Raw genomic sequence first — 20854 nt, forward strand, 5'->3', positions numbered from 1 at the left:
CACACAATTATCATCATTATCATTCTCATCATATAAACGAACCCAATTTGACATATGGAAGTGTATCATCGCAAGGGGATTCTGGGGAAGTCCCAGCAATTTCTCTGGCTGATGTGCTAGAAGGTCACTTACTGGATCCTCTTGTCTATATAGTAATGGGCAATTTTAATTTGCAATATAAAAATAATAATAATAATAATCATGTTGGTATTTGTTAAGCACTTACTATGTGCAGAGCACTGTTCTAAGCGCTGGGGGAGATACAGGGTCATCAGGTTGTCCCACGTGAGGCTCAGTTAATCCCCATTTTACAGATGAGGTCACCGAGGCCCAGAGAAGTGAAGTGACTTGCCCGCAGTCACACAGCTGACAAGTGTAAATAATGTTGGTATTTGTTAAGCGCTTACTATGTGCAGAGCACTGTTCTAAGCGCTGGGGGAGACACAGGGTCATCAGGTGGTCCCACGGGAGGCTCACAGTCTTCAGCCCCATTTTCCAGATGAGGAGACTGAGGCACCGAGAAGTGAAGTGACTTTCCCACGGCCACCCAGCTGACCAGTGGCAGAGCCGGGATCTGAACCCATGACCTCGGACTCCCAAGCCCGGGCTCTTGCCACTGAGCCACGCTAAAATTTCCTTGGCAAAACACATTTTGCAGGGTGATTCGGACTCAGTGTGTTTGGAACAAGGTGTTTCCAGAATGGCACAGACTGTCAGGAAGGGATAGAGCCCTTAGGGCAAAATGCCTTCTTTACCAACCCAACAACAGCAAGCAGTGAGTGCTTACTCTGTGCCAAGCACTGCACAAGGTGCTTGGGAAAATACCGTAGTTTTAGTAGTCCTCTCTCTTCTCCACCTCCGAGGGTTACGTTGGCCCCGAGACAACGAGAAGGGCACGGGCTAATTCTTGCTGGTTCTCATTTCAGTTTTGTACTAGTTTCAGTGAAACGTCATTTGGAAGATTGAAAGGCTGTTTTATAATAGGGAAATTCCTTAGCGCTACTGGATTACCCAGTACAAACAGTGAGAAGGCAAAAAAAAATTCTTGTTTACATATCTCACCTATGCTGTCTTTGTGAAAATTAATGCTCACCATTTTCTCTTAATATAAGGCTCCCCCGAAGTCAAATGTTTTCTCATTCCTCATGAATACTGTTTAAACTATGTATATTAATTTTTTTAAAGGAACTTGTCTTAACTTACCCTTTGATGGATCATATCCTTCTTTCTTTTGATAAAGCTTTTTAATAAAGCAAAGAATATTTTGCTCCTGTGCCTTAAATAAAACTCCAATGGACCGCTGCTGTGTCTCCTGATTTAATTAATAGAGGATTTTATCACAACTTCTAGCTGTACTAAGAAACAAAAAACTCCTTTGACTCCCCTAATTTCATTTCGTACTTCACGATCAACCTGAGACTGGCAAAGGTTCATACCCTCCCTACCATTATTAATAATATAATAATGTTGGTTCCTCCTCCCCCTCCCATCCTCTAACGGTAGGGGTTCCTCAAGGGTCAGTTCTTGGCCCTCTTCTGTTCTCTATCTACTCACTCCCTCGGTGAACTCATTCGCTCTTCCGGCTTCAACTATCATCTCTACGCAGATGACACACAGACCTACATCTGTGCCCCTGTCCTCTCCCCCTCCCTTCAGTATCTCGCATCTCCTCCTGCCTCCGAAACGTCTCTACCTGGATGTCCGTCCGCCACCTAAAACTCACCATGGCCCAAACTGAGCTCCTCATCTTCCCTCCCGAGCCCTGTCCTCTCCTGACTTCCCTATCACCGTGGACGGCACGACCGTCCTTCCCGTCTCTCGGGCCCGCGACCTCGGTGTCCTCTTTGACTCGGCTCTCTCGTTCACCCCACACAGCCTATCCGTCGCCGAGACCTGCGGGTCTCACCTTTATAATATCGCCAAGATCCGCCCTTTCCTCTCCACCCAAACGGCTACCTTACCGCTACGGGCTCTAGTCATATCCCGGCTAGACTACCGTGTCGGCCTTCTCTCTGATGTCCCTTCCTCCTCTCTCGCCCCGCTCCGGTCTATTCTTCACTCCGCCGCCCGGCTCATCTTCCCGCAGAAACGATCTGGGCCTGTCACTCCCCTTCTTAAACACCTCCAGTGGTTGCCTCTCGACCTCCGCTCCAAACAAAAACTCCTCACTCTAGGCTTCGAGGCTGTCCGTCACCTTGCCCCTTCCTACCTCTCCTCCCTTCTCTCTTTCTACCGCCCACCCCGCACGCTCCGCTCCTCCACCGCCCACCTCCTCGCCGTCCCTCGGTCTCGCCCGTCCCGCCGTCGACCCCCGGGCCGCGTCCTCCCGCGGTCCCGGAACGCCCTCCCTCCTCACCTCCGCCAAACTGATTCTCTTCCCCTCTTCAAAGCCCTACTGAGAGCTCACCTCCTCCAAGAGGCCTTCCCACACTGAGCTTCCCCTTCACCTCCCCTCAACTAAGCCCCCTTTTCCCCCCTTTCCCTCTGCTCCTCCCCCTCTCGCTTCCCCTCCCCTCAGCACTGTGCTCGTCCGCTCAACTGTATATATTTTTATTACCCTATTTATTTTGTTAATGAGATGTACATCGCCTTGATTCTATTTATTGCTATCGTTTTGTCTGTCCGTCTCCCCCGATTAGACTGTAAGCCCGTCAATGGGCAGGGACTGTATCTGTTGCCGATTTGTCCATTCCAAGCGCTTAGTACAGTGCTCTGCACATAGTAAGCGCTCAATAAATACTATTGAATGAATGAATACACAACAATAAACAGACATCCCCTGCCCACAGTGAGCTTACAGTCTAGAGGGAGAGATAGACATTAATACCAATAAATTACAGATCTATACCTGAGTACTCTGGGGCTGGGTGGGAGGAGGAATAAAGAGAACCAGTCAGGGCGGTGCAGAAGGGAGTGAGAGAAGATCAGAAAGCAGCGTGGCTCAGAGGAAAGAGCCCGGGCTTGGGAGTCAGAGGTCATGGGTTCGAATCCCAGCTCTGCCGCTTGTCAGCTGGGTGACTGTGGACAAGTCACTTCACTTCTCTGTGCCTCAGTTACCGCATCTGTATCCCTGCTTTGCCACTTGTCAGCTGTGTGACTGTGGGCAAGTCACTTCACTTCTCTGTGCCTCAGTTCCCTCATCTGTAAAATGGGGATTAACTGTGAGCCTCACGGGGGACAACCTGATAATCCTGTATCTTCCCCAGCGCTTAGAACAGTGCTCTGCACATAGTAAGCGCTTAACAAATACCAACATCATCATTAAAATGGGGATGAAGACTGGGAGCCTCCCATGGGAGAACCTGATGACGCTGTATCCCCCTCCCCGGCGCTCAGAACAGTGCTCTGCACAGAGTAAGTGCTTAACAAATACCGACATTATCATCATCATCAAAGGAGGGTTTAGTCAGGGACGACGTGTTAGATGTGCCTTCACTGAGGCTTTAAAGGAGGGAGAGTAATTAGCCGGCTCCAGACCGAACCGAGACTAGAACCTAAGCGTCCTGATTTCCGTTGCCGACTTGTTCATCCCAAGCGCTTAGTACGGTGCTCTGCACATAGTAAGCGCTCAATAAATACTATTGAATGAATGAATGAATGATTCCCAGGACTGTGCTCTTTCCACTGGGCCAACAGTCGGGCTTGCTGAATCTTTAAACACAGCCCAGCAAGAGATCAACCTTTTCTCTTTACTTCACTGACCGCTCTACCCCACAGCCCATTCGGCTGACACCGTGTGACACGGGTGGGGTAGCGGCAAAGTCAAGGGAGGGGGAAGTTGGGGAGGTCCCGGAAGGGATGCACATTTTTGCGGGATTTTCGAAAACTCAAGACACTTAACGTGGCTCAGTGGAAGGAGCCCGGGCTTAGGAGGCGGTGGTCATGGATTCGAATCCCGGCTCTGCCGGTTGTCGGCTGACCGTGGGCGAGTCACTTCACTTCTCTGTGCCTATGTGACCTCATCTGTGAAATGGGGATGACGACTGTGAGCCTCACGTGGGACGACCTGATTACCCTGTATAATAATGGTGGTATTTGTTAAGCGCTTACTATGTGCAGAGCACCGTTCTAAGCGCTGGGGGGATACAAGGTGATCCGATTGTCCGACGTGGGGCTCACAGTTTTAATCCCCATTTCACAGATGAGGTAACTGAGGCACAGAGAAGTTAAGTGACTTGCCCAAAGTCACACAGTTGGCAAGCGGCAGAGCCGGGATTCGAACCCATGAACTCTGACTCCCAAGCCCGGGCTCTTTCCACCGTGCCACGCTGCTTCTCTGTATCTACCCCAGCGCTTAGAATAGTGCTCTGCACATAGGAAGCGCTTAACAAATACCCCAATTTTTTTTTTTTTTTAACTTTTCTGAACTTCCAGGGCAGCAGTTCCAAAGGGGGAAATCCCCAAGCAATAACTTTAGCTCGGACAAAACCCGATCACAGAATCTTGCAGGAGCCTCTCCTGGCTCCAACACTGACCTGGAACGAGAAGAGACCGTCCTCCCACTGAGACATACAATAAGTAAGAGGGATGCGGCCGGGGGGAGGGGGGGGAAAGCACTCTGGCCAATGGAGATGGGTCCTGTCAAATGAAAAAAATATCTTTCTTTTTAGCCCCAGCGATGCCCTCAGCTAAATCTGGCTGAGACAGCCAAGTGAGCCTCAACCAAGGGTAAGGGAAGTTGGTGCTTTTCCTACGACGAGTCGCAGGAGGACCGGCCTTTCCTTAGGTGATACCATCCCCTACAGGTGTGTGCAGTGGCGGCCTGAAGAGGCGGGGCAAACGTACTGAGAATTGGGCAACAGGAAGGGTGGTTCCTTCTAAAGAAGGGCCACGCGCCCACCCGGGAGCCTCGAGAGGTGTATCTGCATTCCTGACTTATGAACAATGACAGAAAATGGGCCGACAGGGCAGGAGAAGACAGAACGGGATCGGCCCCGAGGCTGTTATTCCGCTCTACCTTTTGCATCAAAAGCCTGGACAACTAAGTTTCCCCTCGAGGACTTATTTCAAATCTACCAGCGTTTACGAAATGCAATTCCTCCTTTTAAACCATCTCTATTTCTCGGTAAGTACGATTACTTCACGCGGGAGAGAAATTTCATTAGAGTGTCCTCCCGCTTTTGCAAGTTCATTACGACAGCGCCGCTTTACTCAATCGTGTGTTCTAACTTTACGAGGCCGGCTTTTCAGTTCTGTAAACGCCTGCCTTATCAAAACGGAGGGTCACCTTGAAAGGGAAAAAAGGCCACATGCCGCATATGCTTACCAGGCTCTGCTTTTTTCAGACCTCCTATCAGATTAAAGGCGCTAAGGAAGGCGTTCAAAAGCAGCTTAGAGGCCAGTGTTCCAAGGAGACCCAGTGTGCTGGGGAATGGGGGAGGAGAAGGGAAAGAGGAGAATTAGGGAGCATTTCTTCTCAACCCAGTTGCTTCTCAACCACTCATTCCGGACAAGGGCTACCCCCCCGACGCGGGCCCTCACGGTGTGATCTTTTCGGGACCCGAGGCGGTAGAACCACGAGGAAGATGAACCCGGCTAACCCACTCGACCGCAAGTCCCACCAGTGTCAGACTCTAAACTCATTGAAGTAACTACAATATCAATATCATTTATTTAAAATATTTGATCTAGGAACACTCATTTCACATGAGTGCCTCCAACTAATTCCCAAGATCAAAAATAAAGCCAGAGACCAGTCCTCTGTGGAAAGAGAAAAGAAAAAAATACAAAGGAAAGTTTCCGCATGTCAGAAACAGTCTTAATATCTGTACATCCAAATAGTAGTTCTGGATACATCTCTAATGAACGCCACTCTCAATCTTTAGATCTGACTTATTCTTGTCATTCTTCACAGAGTAGATGAAATATGTTAGGGTGTCCTTTTCGTTCACCGGGATTGACCTAAAGTGGCAACCAATTATCTACAAAGAAAGAAAATGCAAGGAAATTAACTGAAGTTAACAGCATGACCACTTTACTGAGACCAAAAGAAAAGGGGGGGGGGGGGAGAGAACGATCTCAGCCAGAGAAAACTTGGAATGTTATTAAATATACTTCCTTGTCCTTTTTTTTTTTAGGGAAAATGAAAGGAATTAAGACAGGATTCAACAAGTAAAAGCCAAGGGGATAAAGGTGAAACAGAAGCAGGCTAACCGAGAGGGATAAGATGGGCAGAATCGCAAAGACGGCAAACATACAAGAACAAACTTTATGCCACACTCCTGCTTATTTGATCATCTGATAGTCTGAGTCATGCCCAGATGAGATGTGGTTACTTTCATTTTCAAACTTGCAATCTGGAATCGGGTAACAAAGAAGAAAAACTGCTACACTTGGGTCTAATAAAGCGCCATCTGCAACCTTCTGCATCACATCTGCAGTGACCTAGAAAACTCCTCTATTCAAGGTGGACAATTTGAAAGGAGAGAGAGCAAGCCAAACCAGGAAACCTCTTGTTCGTGCTCCTCATTCCAGGGGCCCTCAATCAAATACCCTCGACTGGGAGTTGGAGGCCAGCAGTAGATAACTCCCGTTGTCGTCTAGCTCTGAAAGGAACTACTGACCAGAGGTTAATAGCTTAGGTCAGGGCCGCCCGACATGTTCTTTTCCAAGGAACTGGCAGAAATATCATCAAACGTAAGCACTCTGAACACTCGCCGAGCGGCCAGCCAAGTCTAGGATGACTCCCAGAGGTCTGACTTTTCGTATCTGGCAATTTGGCGAGACGGACGACAGATGAAACTCGCAGAGAGAGATCTACAAATTAGGCAAGGCCACATACAGCTCTGCTTAGGGGTAAGATACGGAATGGGAGATTTTTAAAAATTTCTGCCTTTGAATTAAGTAGCAGTTTTAGATCCTCACAATTTTGAGTATTACGTACAACTTCCGAGGACCTCAAGCTGTCCAGAGTTGCTTTTTATATTGCCCAATAAACCGCTCGGTGCTCCTGGGAATAAAAGTGATGCGAAAGTAGAAACGTTAATCGGAGGGGTCATCCATCAGGGATATTTACTGAGCACTTACCACATGCTGAGCACAGTACTAAACTCTTGGGAGAGTAATGAGAATTAGCAGTCACGTTCCCTGCCTATCCCGACTCTGCCCCTTGTCAGCTGTGTGACCGTGGGCAAGTCACTTCACTTCTCTGGGCCTCCGTTCCCTCATCTGTAAAATGGGGGTGAAGACTGTGAGCCTCACGTGGGACAACCTCATTCCCCTGCACCTACCTCAGCGCTTAGAACAGTGCTCTGCACGTAGGAAGCGCTTAACAAATACCAACACTATCATTATAACAAGCCGACAGCCTTAGAGGTGGAGACGGACAATATAAATTGCTTATAATAAACAATGTAAATAATACATCATCATCAAGATAAGAGGTGTCTTCCATAGTGGAGATTCCTTCGTTCAACTCATGGGTCTGATTTGGTCAAGTCTCATTGTGTGATAGAAATTCGGGACAAACTGTAAACCTGTCAGGAGCTCATCTGGACCTATTACAGGGATTCACTACAGATTTTCATGCAGGCGATATCTTGCCTTCCTAGATTCCTTAAGATTCTTGGACCGAATCCACGTCGACTGAGGAAAAATGAGCGAGAAATATTGGCTGAAACGTTACCATTCTGTTAATCCAATAAACCACGCTTTCAACGTTGCATTTTTCTGAAGCATTACTCGAATAAGTATCCACTGACTATCAAATTCCCCTAAATTACTGTATCCTAAGAATATTCAATGGTCAACCTTCCCCCAGCCCAATGAAATTAATCTTATGAGAAATCGACGGAATAATAATAATGTTGGCATTTGTTAAGCGCTTACCATGTGCACAGCACTGTTCTAAGCGCTGGGGTAGGTACAGGGTCATCAGGTTGTCCCACGGGGGGCTCACAGTTTATCCCCATTTTACAGACGAGGGAACTGAGGCACAGAGAAGTGAAGTGACTTGCCCACAGTCACACAGCTGACAAGTGGCAGAGCCGGGAGTCGAACTCATGACCTCTGACTCCCAAGCCCAGGCTCTTTCCACTGAGCCACACTGCTTCCAATCCAAGAGAATACCCACTCTCTTGCTTCACCGAACACATTCTTTGAGATGTGCAACCGCACAACTGTCGGTCAACTGTTCAAAACACAATGAATAATAATTATGTTGGTATTTGTTAAGCGTTTACTATGTGCAGAGCACTGTTCTGAGCGCTGGGGTAATAAATAAATGTTGGTATTTGTTAAGCGCTTACTATGTGCCGAGCACTGTTCTAAGCGCTGGGGTAGACATAGGGGAATCAGGTTGTCCCACGTGGGGCTCACAATCTTAATCCCCCTTTTACAGATGAGGGAACTGAGGCACAGAGAAGTGAAGTGACTCGCCCACAGTCACACAGCCGACAAGTGGCAGAGCTGGGATTCGAACTCATGAGCCCTGACTCCAAAGCCCGTGCTCTTTCCACTGAGCCACGCTGTGGGGTAGACACAGGGGAATCAGGTTGTCCCACGTGGGGCTCACAGTCTTCATCCCCATTTTACAGATGAGGTAACTGAGGCACAGAGAAGTGAAGACCTGAGTAACACAGAAGCAGGGAAGCAGCACGGCCTAGTGAACAGAACACGGGCCTGGAAGTCCGAAGGACCTGGGTTCTAATCCTGGCTCCGCCACCTTTCATTCATTCAATAGTATTTATTGAGCGCTTACTATGTGCAGAGCACTGTACTAAGCGCTTGGAATGAACAAGTCGGCAACAGATAGAGACGGTCCCTGCCGTTTGACGGGCTCACGGTCTGATCGGGGGGAGACGGACAGACGAGAATGATGGCGATAAATAGAGTCGAGGGGAAGAACATCTCGTAAAAACGATGGCGACTAAATAGAATCGAGGCGATGTACATTTCACTAACAAAATAAATAGGGTGATGAAAATATATACAGTCGAGGGGACGAGTACGGTGCCGAGGGGATGGGAAGGGAGAGGGGGAGGAGCGGAGGGAGATGGGGGGAAAAGAGGGTTAAGCTGCGGAGAGGTGAAGGGGAGGCGGTAGAGGGAGTAGAGGGAGAAGGGGAGCTCAGTCTGGGAAGGCCTCTTGGAGGAGGTGAGTTTTAAGTAGGGTTTTGAAGAGGGGAAGAGAATCAGTTTGGCGGAGGTGAGGAGGGAGGGCGTTCCGGGACCGCGGGAGGACGCGGCCCGGGGGTCGACGGCGGGATGGGTGAGACCGAGGGACGGCGAGGAGGTGGGCGGCGGAGGAGCGGAGCGTGCGGGGTGGGCGGTGGAAAGAGAGAAGGGAGGAGAGGTAGGAAGGGGCAAGGTGATGGAGAGCCTCGAAGCCTAGAGTGAGGAGTTTTTGTTTGGAGCGGAGGTCGAGAGGCAACCCCTGGAGGTGTTTTTAAGAAGGGGAGTGACAGGCCCAGATCGTTTCCGCGGGAAGATGAGCCGGGCGGCGGAGTGAAGGATAGACTGGAGCGGGGCGAGAGAGGAGGAAGGGAGATCGGAGAGAAGGCCGACACGGTAGTCTAGCCGGGATATGACGAGAGCCCGTAGGGGTAAGGTAGCCGTTTGGGTGGAGAGGAAAGGGCGGATCTTGGCGATCTTGACCTCTCTGCCGGGTGACTTCGGCCAAGTCATTTAACTTGTCTGTGCCTCCATTACCTCCTCTGTAAAATGGGGATAAGACTTGTGAGCCCCATGTGGGACATGGACTGTGCCCAACCTGATTAGCTTGTATCTACCCCAGCGCAGTCAGTGCCTGGCACAGAGCAAGCGCCTAATACCATGAAAAAACGAACGGAGGGTTGACCGTAAAGTAAAAGGTAAAGTTACAGTTCGCATAAATGAAAGGCTGATGAAGCCCGGATTCCACAAGAGGACAAGGAAACATCCGGCCCTAAACAGCTCTGATTCTTTACTTGATCACCGCGTGCCACGTTAATTCCTAAGGTAAATTCGCAACAATAAAATGGACAAATCATCCATAAAACCTCAAGCTAAAAGCCAGCAACCCAAGAATATTTTATAGAGCTGTTCTGATGGGTAGGATTTTCCTTCCTCTACGAGGGATCCGAGGGCCCGACAGAGAGGTAGGAAACTCTTAAACTCTCAACTCAAATTCACTGGGTTGAGCCAATTGCCGAATTGGTGCTCCGGCCGCAAAGTAGGGGCATTATCCACCCATCGTACGCAGGACTGGGTACTCGTTAATACATAACTCGATCTGCCTCTAAGTTCTTAACACACGCTAAACATTATAATTTGAGTCGGGACATGAGAATTTATTTTTAGAATCGAGGGACCTCTTCGGCTGTTAGATCTAAAATACTCTACGTGACTTTCAAAAAATATCCTAGGTAGTATGGATTTGGTACAGCTGGAGAGGCATTCTAAATAAAAAACCGCTGTGAATTCGGATGGACTCGGAAGATAGATGCCCTTGGGGTTTTTTCTGAAGGCAAATACAGGTTGGGGGAAAAAAAAAAAAAAGCAACAATGATCTTTCACAGAGAGAGTGTTAGAAATCTCGGTTTCACAATACGCTTTCTATTATCACTTGGGCCGGTACCCCAAGAGTGTTTATTAAGCTTCCCCTATCCGGTCCGTGCTTTAAAAAAGAATCGCCAAAAGGCTAGCCTGTGATTAATGCAAAAGTGAATGCCGGAATTCACTTCTAAGACAGAAATACAGGGACACACCTGAGAGGTCACGTGACACGGTGACTAAATCCCGGTTTCAAGAAACAAGACGTGGAAAGAAACCTCACTCACTTTCATCAGACTCTACAACAGGGCAAAAGGTATTACCGTACCTCAACAAGCTGGGCTTTGTTAAGTCCCGGTCTGGTCTGTAACTTGAAGTGTCTTTTGTACCGCCTAAGAGTGTTTACTTGTAACTGATATAAATCAACCTAGGTTAAAAAAAAAAAAAAAAAAAAAAAAAGGAAATCGCTATTAGTGTACATCTGCGTATTTTAAAGGAATGGAAAAAAAAAAGGACCTGCATTTCTCAATCATACAATAAAGATTTGGCACTAGCATAAGAAACGATCAAAAATCTTCTCCTCAAAGTTCTTAATGAAATAAAGGAACGTGGTGGGGAGAAGAGACGAACGAAGAGACGAACAGGCAACCAGTCACGTGAAAGATCTACAAGTACTCGGAGCATTTCCTTTCGAATTAAAGAGCAGATTAAATCATCTGTTCCACAACCGCTGCGATTCTGCTCTTTTGGAACCCCGATGTTCCGTTTTAAAAGCGTGCAAACGTTCCACGACATTTAAAAGCGTGCAAACATTTGATGCGCTGCAGTATAAAAGCCTCGAAACGGAAAGTCTTCAGAGCAAAGAGGTACCCGGATCGACACTCGAGAGACTAATACAATCGGCATCTACCTCTGGAGTATCAATATCCTGCACAGGTGAATCGCCTCCATCATCATCGCTCCCTTTCCTCTTCCTTCGGTTCCGCACGCTCTGAATTAAGTTTTTGTGAAAATCACAGATGTAAAGATGCCTCGCCTGGAAAAAAAAGAAGTTTTACACAAAGATCACTACAGTTCCCCCCTGCCTCCCGCGTGGAGTTCCTAAAACCGACGCGCTGTAACCCGAGAGAGCTGGGGGAGGAAAAAAGCGAGCCGGAAAAAAAACACCGACATAACCGCGTTCTACGGGCCCGTTGAAACTGTTTTTTTGTTTATCGGGAGCCGCCACGGAAGTCATCAGAGTCGTTTGCATTTGGCGACCCCGCTCTACTCCGGGGTTCCCTCTTAACTGCAGAACGGGGCTCTTTTCGGCCCTTTCGGTTCTGTCATGGGAAAACGCGGCAGGATGGAAGCGACCTAGCTGGCTGTCGTCTTTCTAGACCCCCGAGGGGAAGACCGTTTCCCCACGTGGCTCTGGGGCTCCCAAAGGTCACCCCGGGCACAGCGGGATGCACACGCGCGTTCTTCAACGTGTGCTGGATAACCTGAATTTCCCTGACCGAGTTTCGAGCTGCTGCATGATCTCAAGAGGGTTTTTTTGGGTCTGGTGTGTGTGTGTGTGTGTGTGTCTGGGGTGGGGAGAGAAGCCACAGCAATCTGGGGGATTTCGGGGTGGCTGGAGCAGCTTCTCGGATCCGAGTCGAAGGGCCCCAGCTCCCCGAGGGGCGCTTTTCCTACAACATTCCCGGGAATCGTGCGGAGGGCGTCCAGAGCTCGCGCCGGCCCGCCGTTCGCCGAAGCCCTCGCGTTCGGCCCAGGACTGAGCCGGGGGCTGGCACCGCAGGACCGTTGCTACGCGGGGGTGTTGTCTTTCCCCGCGCCATCCCCCTCCGAAGGCCGAGAGGTCGGGGCCGGGGCATCCCGGTGGTCGCCGGAGATGAGGCGAAATGGCACGGGGGCGACGGGCAAGGGCCGGGCGAGGCCGACCCATCTCCCTCCCCTGCCCGGGAGGAGGAGGAGGAGGAAGGGGACTGGCGCCTCGGAAGCCACCTGGGGTGGAGGCAGAGATGAGGGGCAGGGTGCGGGAGGAGAGCGGGAATGCGGGGGCGACGGGCACCGGGGCGGGCAGGCCCCCCGGGCACGGGAGACCCCACAAAGGCGGCTCCTCCACTGCGGACGAGAAGAAAAAGCAAAACGAAAACCAAAAGCCAGGATTCCCGCCCCTCCTCTCTCCCACCTTCCCCCCCGCCCGGCCTCGGGAGGCCACAAAACCACTCTTTGTCTCCTCTCCTTCCGGATGAGAGGAGGGGTTGGGGGGGTCGGTGGAGAGGAGGAAGAGGAGGAAGATGTGGAGGAGGAGGAGCAGGAGTTGCCAGGACTCTGTTCCCCGCTCCCCGCCCGCGTCCCCACTGCGGCTCGTTCATTCCTTCAGTCGCATCCCTCCGGCCCTTCCCTGGGTGCCGAGCCCTGCCCTAAGCGCTGGGAAAGTCCACCTCGGCCACAAATGGAGACAAACCCTGCCCACAGCGTGCGGGGCTGTGCGGGGCTGTGCGGGGCTGTGCGGGGCGGCCGGGCGGGGCGGCCGGGCGGGGAGGGACCGGCAGGGAGCCGAAGCCCGGCCCGGACCCCGGGCCTCGTGTGGGCAGCCGGGACGTCCTCGGTGCCAAGCCCTGCGCGGAGCGCTGGGGTGGAGACAAGGTGATCGGGGGCTCCCACGTGGGGCTCACGGCCTCCGTGCCCACTTTGCAGATGGGGTAACCGAGGGGCGGAAGAGGGAAGTGGCTCGTCCAAGGTCACACGCGGCAGACGAGTGGCGGAGGCGGCATTAGAACCCACGTCCACTGACTCCCGGGCTCTTGCCACTAGGCCCGGCTGCTCTGTGCTCTCCCAAGCGCTCAGTACGGTGCTCTGCAGACAGTAAGCGCTCAATGGATGTGATAGCACTAAGAATACTCCCTCTTCTCGGCTGTGAGCTTGTTACGGGCGGGGATTGTCGCTCCTTATGGCTGCATCCTACTTTCCCAACCGCTTAGCCCAGTGCTGCGCACCCAATCGCCGCTCAATAAATACGCCCCAATGAATACTGAATGCTCGTTTGGCCGCTTAGTCCAGTGCTCTGCACCCAGTAAGCTCCCAACAAACACGACCGAATGAATGCTCGCCCGAGTGCTTAGTCCAGTGCTCTGCACCCACTAAGCTCCCAAAAAACACAACCGAATGAATGCTCGCCCGAGCGCTTAGTCCAGTGCTCTGCACCCAGTAAGCTCCCAACAAACACGACTGAATGAATGCTCGCCCGAGCGCTTAGTCCAGTGCTCTGCACCCACTAAGCTCCCAACAAATGCCTGAATGAATGCTCGCCCGAGCGCTTAGTCCAGTGCTCTGCACCCACTAAGCTCCCAACAAATGACTGAATGAATGCTCGCCCGAGCGCTTAGTCCAGAGCTCTGCACCCAGTAAGCTCCCAACAAACACGACTGAATGAATGCTCGCCCGAGCGCTTAGTCCAGTGCTCTGCACCCAGTAAGCTCCCAACAAATGCGACTGAATGAATGCTCGCCCGAGCGCTTAGTCCAGTGCTCTGCACCAAGTTCCCAACAAATACGACTGAATGAATGTTCGCCCGAGCGCTTAGTCCAGTGCCCTGCACCCAGTAAGGGCCCCATAAATACGATTTGAATGAATGAACTTTCCCCAGAGCTTGGTCCAATGCTCTGCACCCAATAAATGCGACCGAATGAATGAATGAATGAATGCTTTCCCGGACGCTCAGCCCAGGACTCTGCACCCAAGAAATAAGACTGCATGAAGGAAAGCTCTCCCGAGCGCTTAGTCCAGTGCACTGCACCCAGTATGTGCCCTAAATAAGACTGAAGGAAAGCTCTCCCTGAGCGCTCAGTGCAGTGCTCTGCACTCAGCAGGCGCCACAAAGACGACTGCATTGAAGGCAAGGTGTCCCGAGCGCTTAGTGCAGTGCTCTGCACCCCGTCTAAGCGCTCTAAAGAGGCCTGCATGAAGGAAAGCTCTCCCTGAGCGCTTAGTGCAGTGCTCTGCACCCACTGAGCGCCCTAAAGAGGCCTGCATAAAGGAAAGCTCTCCCTGAGCGCTTAGTGCAGTGCTCTGCACCCCATCTAAGCGCCCTAAAGAGGCCTGCATGAAGGAAAGCTCTCCCTGAGCGCTCAGTGCAGTGCTCTGCACCCACTGAGCGCCCTAAAGAGGCCTGCATAAAGGAAATCTCTCCCTGAGCGCTTAGTGCAGTGCTCTGCACCCACTAGGCGCCACAAGGAGGACTGAAGGGTGTCCCGAGCGCTCAGTGCAGTGCTCTGCACCCAGTCTAAGCGCCCTAAAGAGGCCTGCATGAAGGAAAGCTCTCCCTGAGCGCTCAGTGCAGTGCTCTGCACCCATCAGGCGCCCCAAGGACTGAAGGGTGTCCCGAGCGCTTAGTGCAGTGCTCTGCACCCCATCTAAGCGCCCAAAAGAGGCCTGCATAAAGGAAAGCTCTCCCTGAGCGCTCAGTGCAGTGCTCTGCACCCAGTGAGCGCCCTAAAGACGACTGCATGAAGGAAAGCTCTCCCTGAGCGCTCAGTGCAGTGCTCTGCACCCCTGAGGCGCCACAAAGAGGGCCGAGGGAAGGCAGGGCGCGTGGAGCGGGGGGCGTCTCGGGGCGCGGACCGGGTGCGGGATGCGCACTCACGGTCTTGTCGAGGTCGATCTTGACCTTCTTCTGGGAGATGCTCTTCTGGATCCTCTTGCTGAAGCTGGCGTTTCCCGCCGCGCGTCCGCACCGCTCTCCGTCCTCCCGCAGGCAGCACAGCTGTCCGGGCCCGGGGCCGCACGGAGCCCCCGCCAAACCCGCCCCCCCCGCGACCCCGGGAGCCGCAGCCCCCCCCGCGCCCGCCCCCCCCCTCCGGACCCGGGCCCGCCGCCGCCGCCGCCGCCGCCGCCGAGGAGGAGGACGAGGAGGACGAGGAGGACGTCGCCGTCGCCGCCCCCCCCGCCGCCTCCCCGCCCCGCTCCTCCGCCGCCAAGCCGTTCATCGGCCCCGAACAGCGGCCTCCCCCCGCCGCCGCCGCCGCCGCCGCCGCCCCGTCATGGGCCATCGCCTCAGACGCCCGCTCGCCGCCGCCGCCCGCCCCGCCCCGCCCCGCCCGCCGCACGGCATCACGGGACATGGAGTCCTCCCCCCGCCGCCCTCCCGCCGCCCTCCGCTCCCCCTCAGCCGGGCAGGACTACACTTCCCGCCGGGCAACGCGACGCCCCCCCATCCCGCCGCACGGCATCACGGGACATGGAGTCCGCCCCCCGCCGCCCTCCTCTCCCCCTCAGCCGGGCAGGACTACACTTCCCGCCGGGCAACGCGACGCCCCCCCCCATCCCGCCGCACGGCATCACGGGACATGGAGTCCGCCCCCCCCCCGCCGCCCTCCGCTCCCCCCCAGCCGGGCAGGACTACACTTCCCGCCGGGCAACGCGACGCGCCCCCATTCCCGCCGCCGAGCATCACGGGAGATGGAGTCCGCCGCCCTTCCCTCTCAGCGGGCCAGGACTACATATCCCGTCGTGCAACGCGACTCCCCTCCCCCGCGCGCGGGTGGGAGGGGGATACTAATAAAAATGATTATAATTATGGCATTTGTTAAGCGCTTCCTCTGTGCAGGGCACTGTTCTAAGCGCTGGGGGAGATACAGGGCCCTCAGGTGGTCCCACGGGAGGCTCCCAGTCTTCATCCCCATTTTCCAGATGAGGGAACTGAGGCCCAGAGAAGTGAAGTGACTCGCCCACAGGCACCCAGCTGACAAGGGGCAGAGCCGGGATTCGAACCCATGACCTCTGACTCCCCAGCCCGGGCTCTTGCCACTGAAATGATCATGTGGGGATTTGTTAAGCGCCTGACTCTGTGCAGAGCACTGCTCATTCATTCATTCATTCATTCATTCAATAGTATTTATTGAGCGCTTACTATGTGCAGAGCACTGTACTAAGCGCTTGGAATGGACAAGTCGGCAACAGATAGAGACGGTCCCTGCCCTTTGACGGGCTTACGGTCTAATCGGGGGAGACGGACAGACAAGAACAATGGCAGTAAAAAGAGCGCTTACTATGTGCCGAGCACTGTTCTAAGCGCCGGGGTAGATGCAGGGTCATCAGGTTGTCCCTCGTGGGGCTCACAGTCTGCATCCCCATTTTACAGATGAGGTCACTGAGGCCCAGAGAATAATAATCATAATAATGTTGGTATTTGTTAAGCGCTTACTGTGTGCAGAGCGCTGTTCTAAGCGCTGGGGGAGATCCAGGGTCATCAGGTGGTCCCACACGGGGCTCACAGTTAATCCCCATTGGACAGATGAGGGAACTGAGGCCCAGAGAATAATAATAATAATAATGTTGGTAATTGTTAAGCGCTTACTATGTGCCGAGCACTGTTCTAAGCGCTGGGGGAGACACAGGGGAATCAAGTTGTCCCACGTGAAGCTCACAGTCTTAATCCCCATTGGACAGATGAGGGAACTGAGGCCCAGAGAAGTGAAGTGACTTGCCCAAAGTCACACAGCTGACAAGTGATTCTATTTATTGCCATTGTTCTTTTCTGTCCGTCTCCCCCGATTAATAATAATAATAATAATGTTGGTATTTGTTAAGCGCTTACTATGTGCCGAGCACTGTTCTAAGCGCTGGGGTAGACACAGGGGAATCGGGTTGTCCCACGTGGGGCTCTCAGTCTTAATCCCCATTTTACAGATGAGGGAACTGAGGCTGTAAGCCCATCAAAGGGCAGGGACTGTCTCTGTTACCCGTTTGTCCATTCCAAGCGCTTAGTACAGTGCTCTGCACCTGGTAAGCGCTCAATAAATACTATTGATGGAACGAATGAAGTGGCAGAGCCGGGATTCGAACCCATGACCGCTGACTCCCAAGCCCAGGCTCTTTGCGCTGAGCCACGCTGCTTCTGAGCGGGAGACCTCCCTGCAAGGTGGTGACGAGGGTTAGAACTAGGGTCGGTCCTGCCCCGGCCCCACCAATCTGGGGGAGAATAAGCATCACCATCATAATAATGATGTTGGTATTTGTGAAGCGCTTACTATGTGCAGAGCACTGTTCTAAGCGCTGGGGAAAGGGGGCTGCTCTGGATGCGGGGAAGAGGGGGCTTCCCTTCCCAGTGTCTCCCCGTTGACCACCGGGCCGCCAATCCTGACCCTTCCCGGAGGAGGTGTTTGCGGGGGCAGCCCCTCTCCCTACCCCGCAAACCCGGGGCCGGACCACCCGCCCAGGAGCCGCTCTGCCCGCGCCCGGACCGGCCAGAAAAGCCAGCGCTTAGTACTGGCTCGGTGGAAAGAGCCCGGGCTTCGGAGTCAGAAGTCATGGGTTCGAATCCCAGCTCTGCCACTCGCCAGCTGGGTGACCGTGGGCGAGTCACTTCACTTCTCTGGGCCTCAGTTCCCTCATCTGTCAAATGGGGATGAAGACTGGGAGCCCCACGGGGGACAACTTGATTCCCCTGTGACTACCCCAGCGCTTAGAACAGTGCTCGGCACATAGTAAGCGCTTAAATACCAACAGTATTATTACAGTGACTGGCCCATAGTAAGCGCTTAACAAACATCGGCATTATTAGTAGAGAAGCGGCGTGGCTCAGTGGAAAGAGCCCGGGCTCGGGAGTCCGAGGTCATGGGTTCCAATCCCGCCTCAGCCACTTGTCAGCTGTGTGACTTTGGGCGAGTCACTTCACTTCTCTGGGCCTCAGTTACCCCATCTGTAAAATAGGGATGAAGACGGTGAGCCCCGCGTGGGACAACCTGATCACCTTGTATCCTCCCCAGTGCTTAGAACAGTGCTCTGCACGTAGTAAGCGCTTAACAAATGCCATCATCATTATTATTATTATTATTATTAATTATTAAAAGAGATGACAGTGGCAATCGGGTGGAGAGACAACTTTAAGTGTTTAGTCAGTCTGCTGTCGTTTGCTTTGCACACAGTAAGCGCTTCGGTGCCATCATCCTTAATTTTTTTATTTATTAGTTATTAAAAGAGACGACGGTGGCAGTCGGGTGGAGAGACGACTGCAAGTGTTTCGTAAGTCTGCTGTGGTTTGCTTTGCACATAGTAAGCGCTTCAATGCCATCATCATTATTATTTTTATTTATTAGTTATTAAAAGAGACGACGGTGACAGTCGGGTGGAGAGACGACTTGAAGCGTTTAATAAGTCTGCTGTTGTTCGCTTTGCAAACAGTCAGCGCTTAAATGCCGTCATTATTATTATTATTATTATTAATTATTAAAAGAGACGACAGTGGCAACTGCAAGTGTGTAGTAAACCTGCTGTTGTTCACTCGGATGGCCTCGCCCTTGGGCTTTGGAACGGAAGGAGGATTTCTCCTCTTTCCCGTGTAGTACAGTTTCTCCTCACCTTTTGAAATAAATAGAGTCGATTCTCACGCGAGCGGGATGGCCACTACCCGGACCAAATTCCGTCCCTCCTTCTCCTGCCGACCGACGCGTCGTCCCGAAGTTAGAGGCATCCCGGAACTCCAGGCCCAGGCCCCGGGTAACGGAGCCAAAGGCTGAGGGCATCGAGATGAGCCTGGAGGACAAAAATCCTTATCAAATCGTTATCGAGAAAGGCTAACCTGAAGAAAGCTCTCTGGGGCCAAACACTCGATACGCTGCCCTGCACACCCTACTTGCTCTCTAGATACAACTGACTGATGGGCAAGTTTCTCCCCGGACGGTTTAGTTCTTCACTTGTCTGCTGTGTGACCGTGGGCAAGTCACTTGACTTCTCTGTGTCTCAGTGACCTCATCTGTAAAATGGGGATTAACTGTGAGCCTCACGTGGGACGACCTGACGACCCTGTATCTCCCCCAGCGCTTAGAACAGTGCTCTGCGCAGAGTAAGCGCTTAACAAATACCAACATTATTATTATTTGCACTCATGACCTCGGACTCCAAAGCCCATGCTCTTTCCACCGAGCCACGCTGCTTCTCTATCCGTCTCTGCTGGTTGTTGGCTCCCTAGTGAACAGGTAAATTCCCCCCCTTCCTCCCTGACCTCCTCCACCTGCCCTCTTCCCCACCACTGCAGCTTTTAAAATGAGTTCCCCATTTTCCCTTGGCTTCCATCACCTCCAGGGGAAGCAGCGTGGCTCAGTGGCAAGAGCCCGGGCTTGGGAGTCAGAGGTCATGGGTTCGACTCCCGGCTCTGCCACTCGTCAGCTGGGTGACCGTGGGCGAGTCACTTCACTTCTCTGGGCCTCAGTTCCCTCATCTGTCAAATGGGGATTAAGTCTGTGAGCCTCCCGTGGGACGACCTGATGACCCTGTATCTCCCCCAGCGCTTAGAACGGTGCTCTGCACCTAGTAAGCGCTTAACAAATACCAACATCATTATTATTAGTATCATCAATCAGTCGATCATTCCATCACGCTGCCAGACTGGGCCAAAACCTGAAGGTCCAAAGGTAGTATTCCGGCTGTTTTCACGTTAGTACCCGACTCTCAGGGTCGCACCCGGAGCGTTTCCAGTCCTCTACCAGTCTCGATTTCGGGAGGGAGAGTCAAGCAGAGGCAGATCCATCCCCCCTTCCTAGCTTGGGCAGCGGCTGGCGAGCGACGGGCCGTCGGCTGCAAGTGAAAACTCACCTGGGCTGGGCCGCTGCGGCGCGGGAGTCGAGGGCGGTGACTCAGATTTACTGCGCCGAAGGAGGCGACGGTAAACCGCTTCTCTATTTTTACCAAGAAAACTCTCTGGATCCACTACCGGCACCACTGCAGATGGAGGTGGGGCCTTCTGGGAGAGACGGGTCCATGGCGTCGCTCCGGGTCGGAGACGACTCCACAGCACGAGACGAGACCCTCCCGGAAATGTATTTAGGCATTCATTTGATGCTATTTACTGAGTGCTTAGTGTGTGCAGAGCACTGTACCAAGCGCTCGGGAGAGTACAACACCGCAATAAACAGACAGGTTCCCGGCCCACAACGATCTTACCACGAAGAAGCAGCCTGGCTCAGTGGAGAGAGCCCGGGCTTGGGAGCCAGAGGCCATGGGTTCGAATCCCAGCTCCGCCACCTGTCAGCTGGGTGACTGTGGGCAAGTCGCTTCACTTCTCTGGGCCTCAGTTCCCTCATCTGGAAAATGGGGATGAAGACCGTGAGCCTCACGTGGGGCAACCTGATTCCCCTGTGTCTACCCCAGCGCTTAGAACAGTGCTCTGCAGACGGTAAGCGCTTAAAAAATACCAACATTATTATTAAGTCGCTTCACTTCTCCGTGCCTCAGTTCCCTCATCTGGAAAATGGGGATGAAGACCGTGAGCCTCACGTGGGGCAACCTGATTCCCCTGTGTCTACCCCACCGCTTAGAACAGTGCTCGGCACATAGTAAGCGCTTAACAATTACCAACATTATTATTATTATTATTATTCCCTGGGCCTCAGTTCCCT

General features: G+C 52.7%; 1 protein-coding gene across 1 annotated transcript; it reads right to left on the bottom strand.

Moving 5' to 3' along the window:
- Nucleotides 1–5587: 5587 nt before the first annotated feature.
- SAP30 (Sin3A associated protein 30) lies at nt 5588–15349 on the bottom strand (the record flags this gene model as incomplete). The annotated part of the gene is given in 5 exon segments (XM_029077029.1): nt 5588–5921; nt 10798–10896; nt 11380–11505; nt 15103–15309; nt 15311–15349. Coding segments are annotated over 5 exon segments (594 nt in total), but the record flags the coding sequence as incomplete, so codon positions are not given.
- Between the last annotated feature and the right edge of the window lie 5505 nt (nt 15350–20854).

This window comes from Ornithorhynchus anatinus, chromosome 12, assembly GCF_004115215.2.
Source record: "Ornithorhynchus anatinus isolate Pmale09 chromosome 12, mOrnAna1.pri.v4, whole genome shotgun sequence".
In the NCBI taxonomy this organism is placed as follows: Eukaryota; Metazoa; Chordata; class Mammalia; order Monotremata; family Ornithorhynchidae; genus Ornithorhynchus; species Ornithorhynchus anatinus.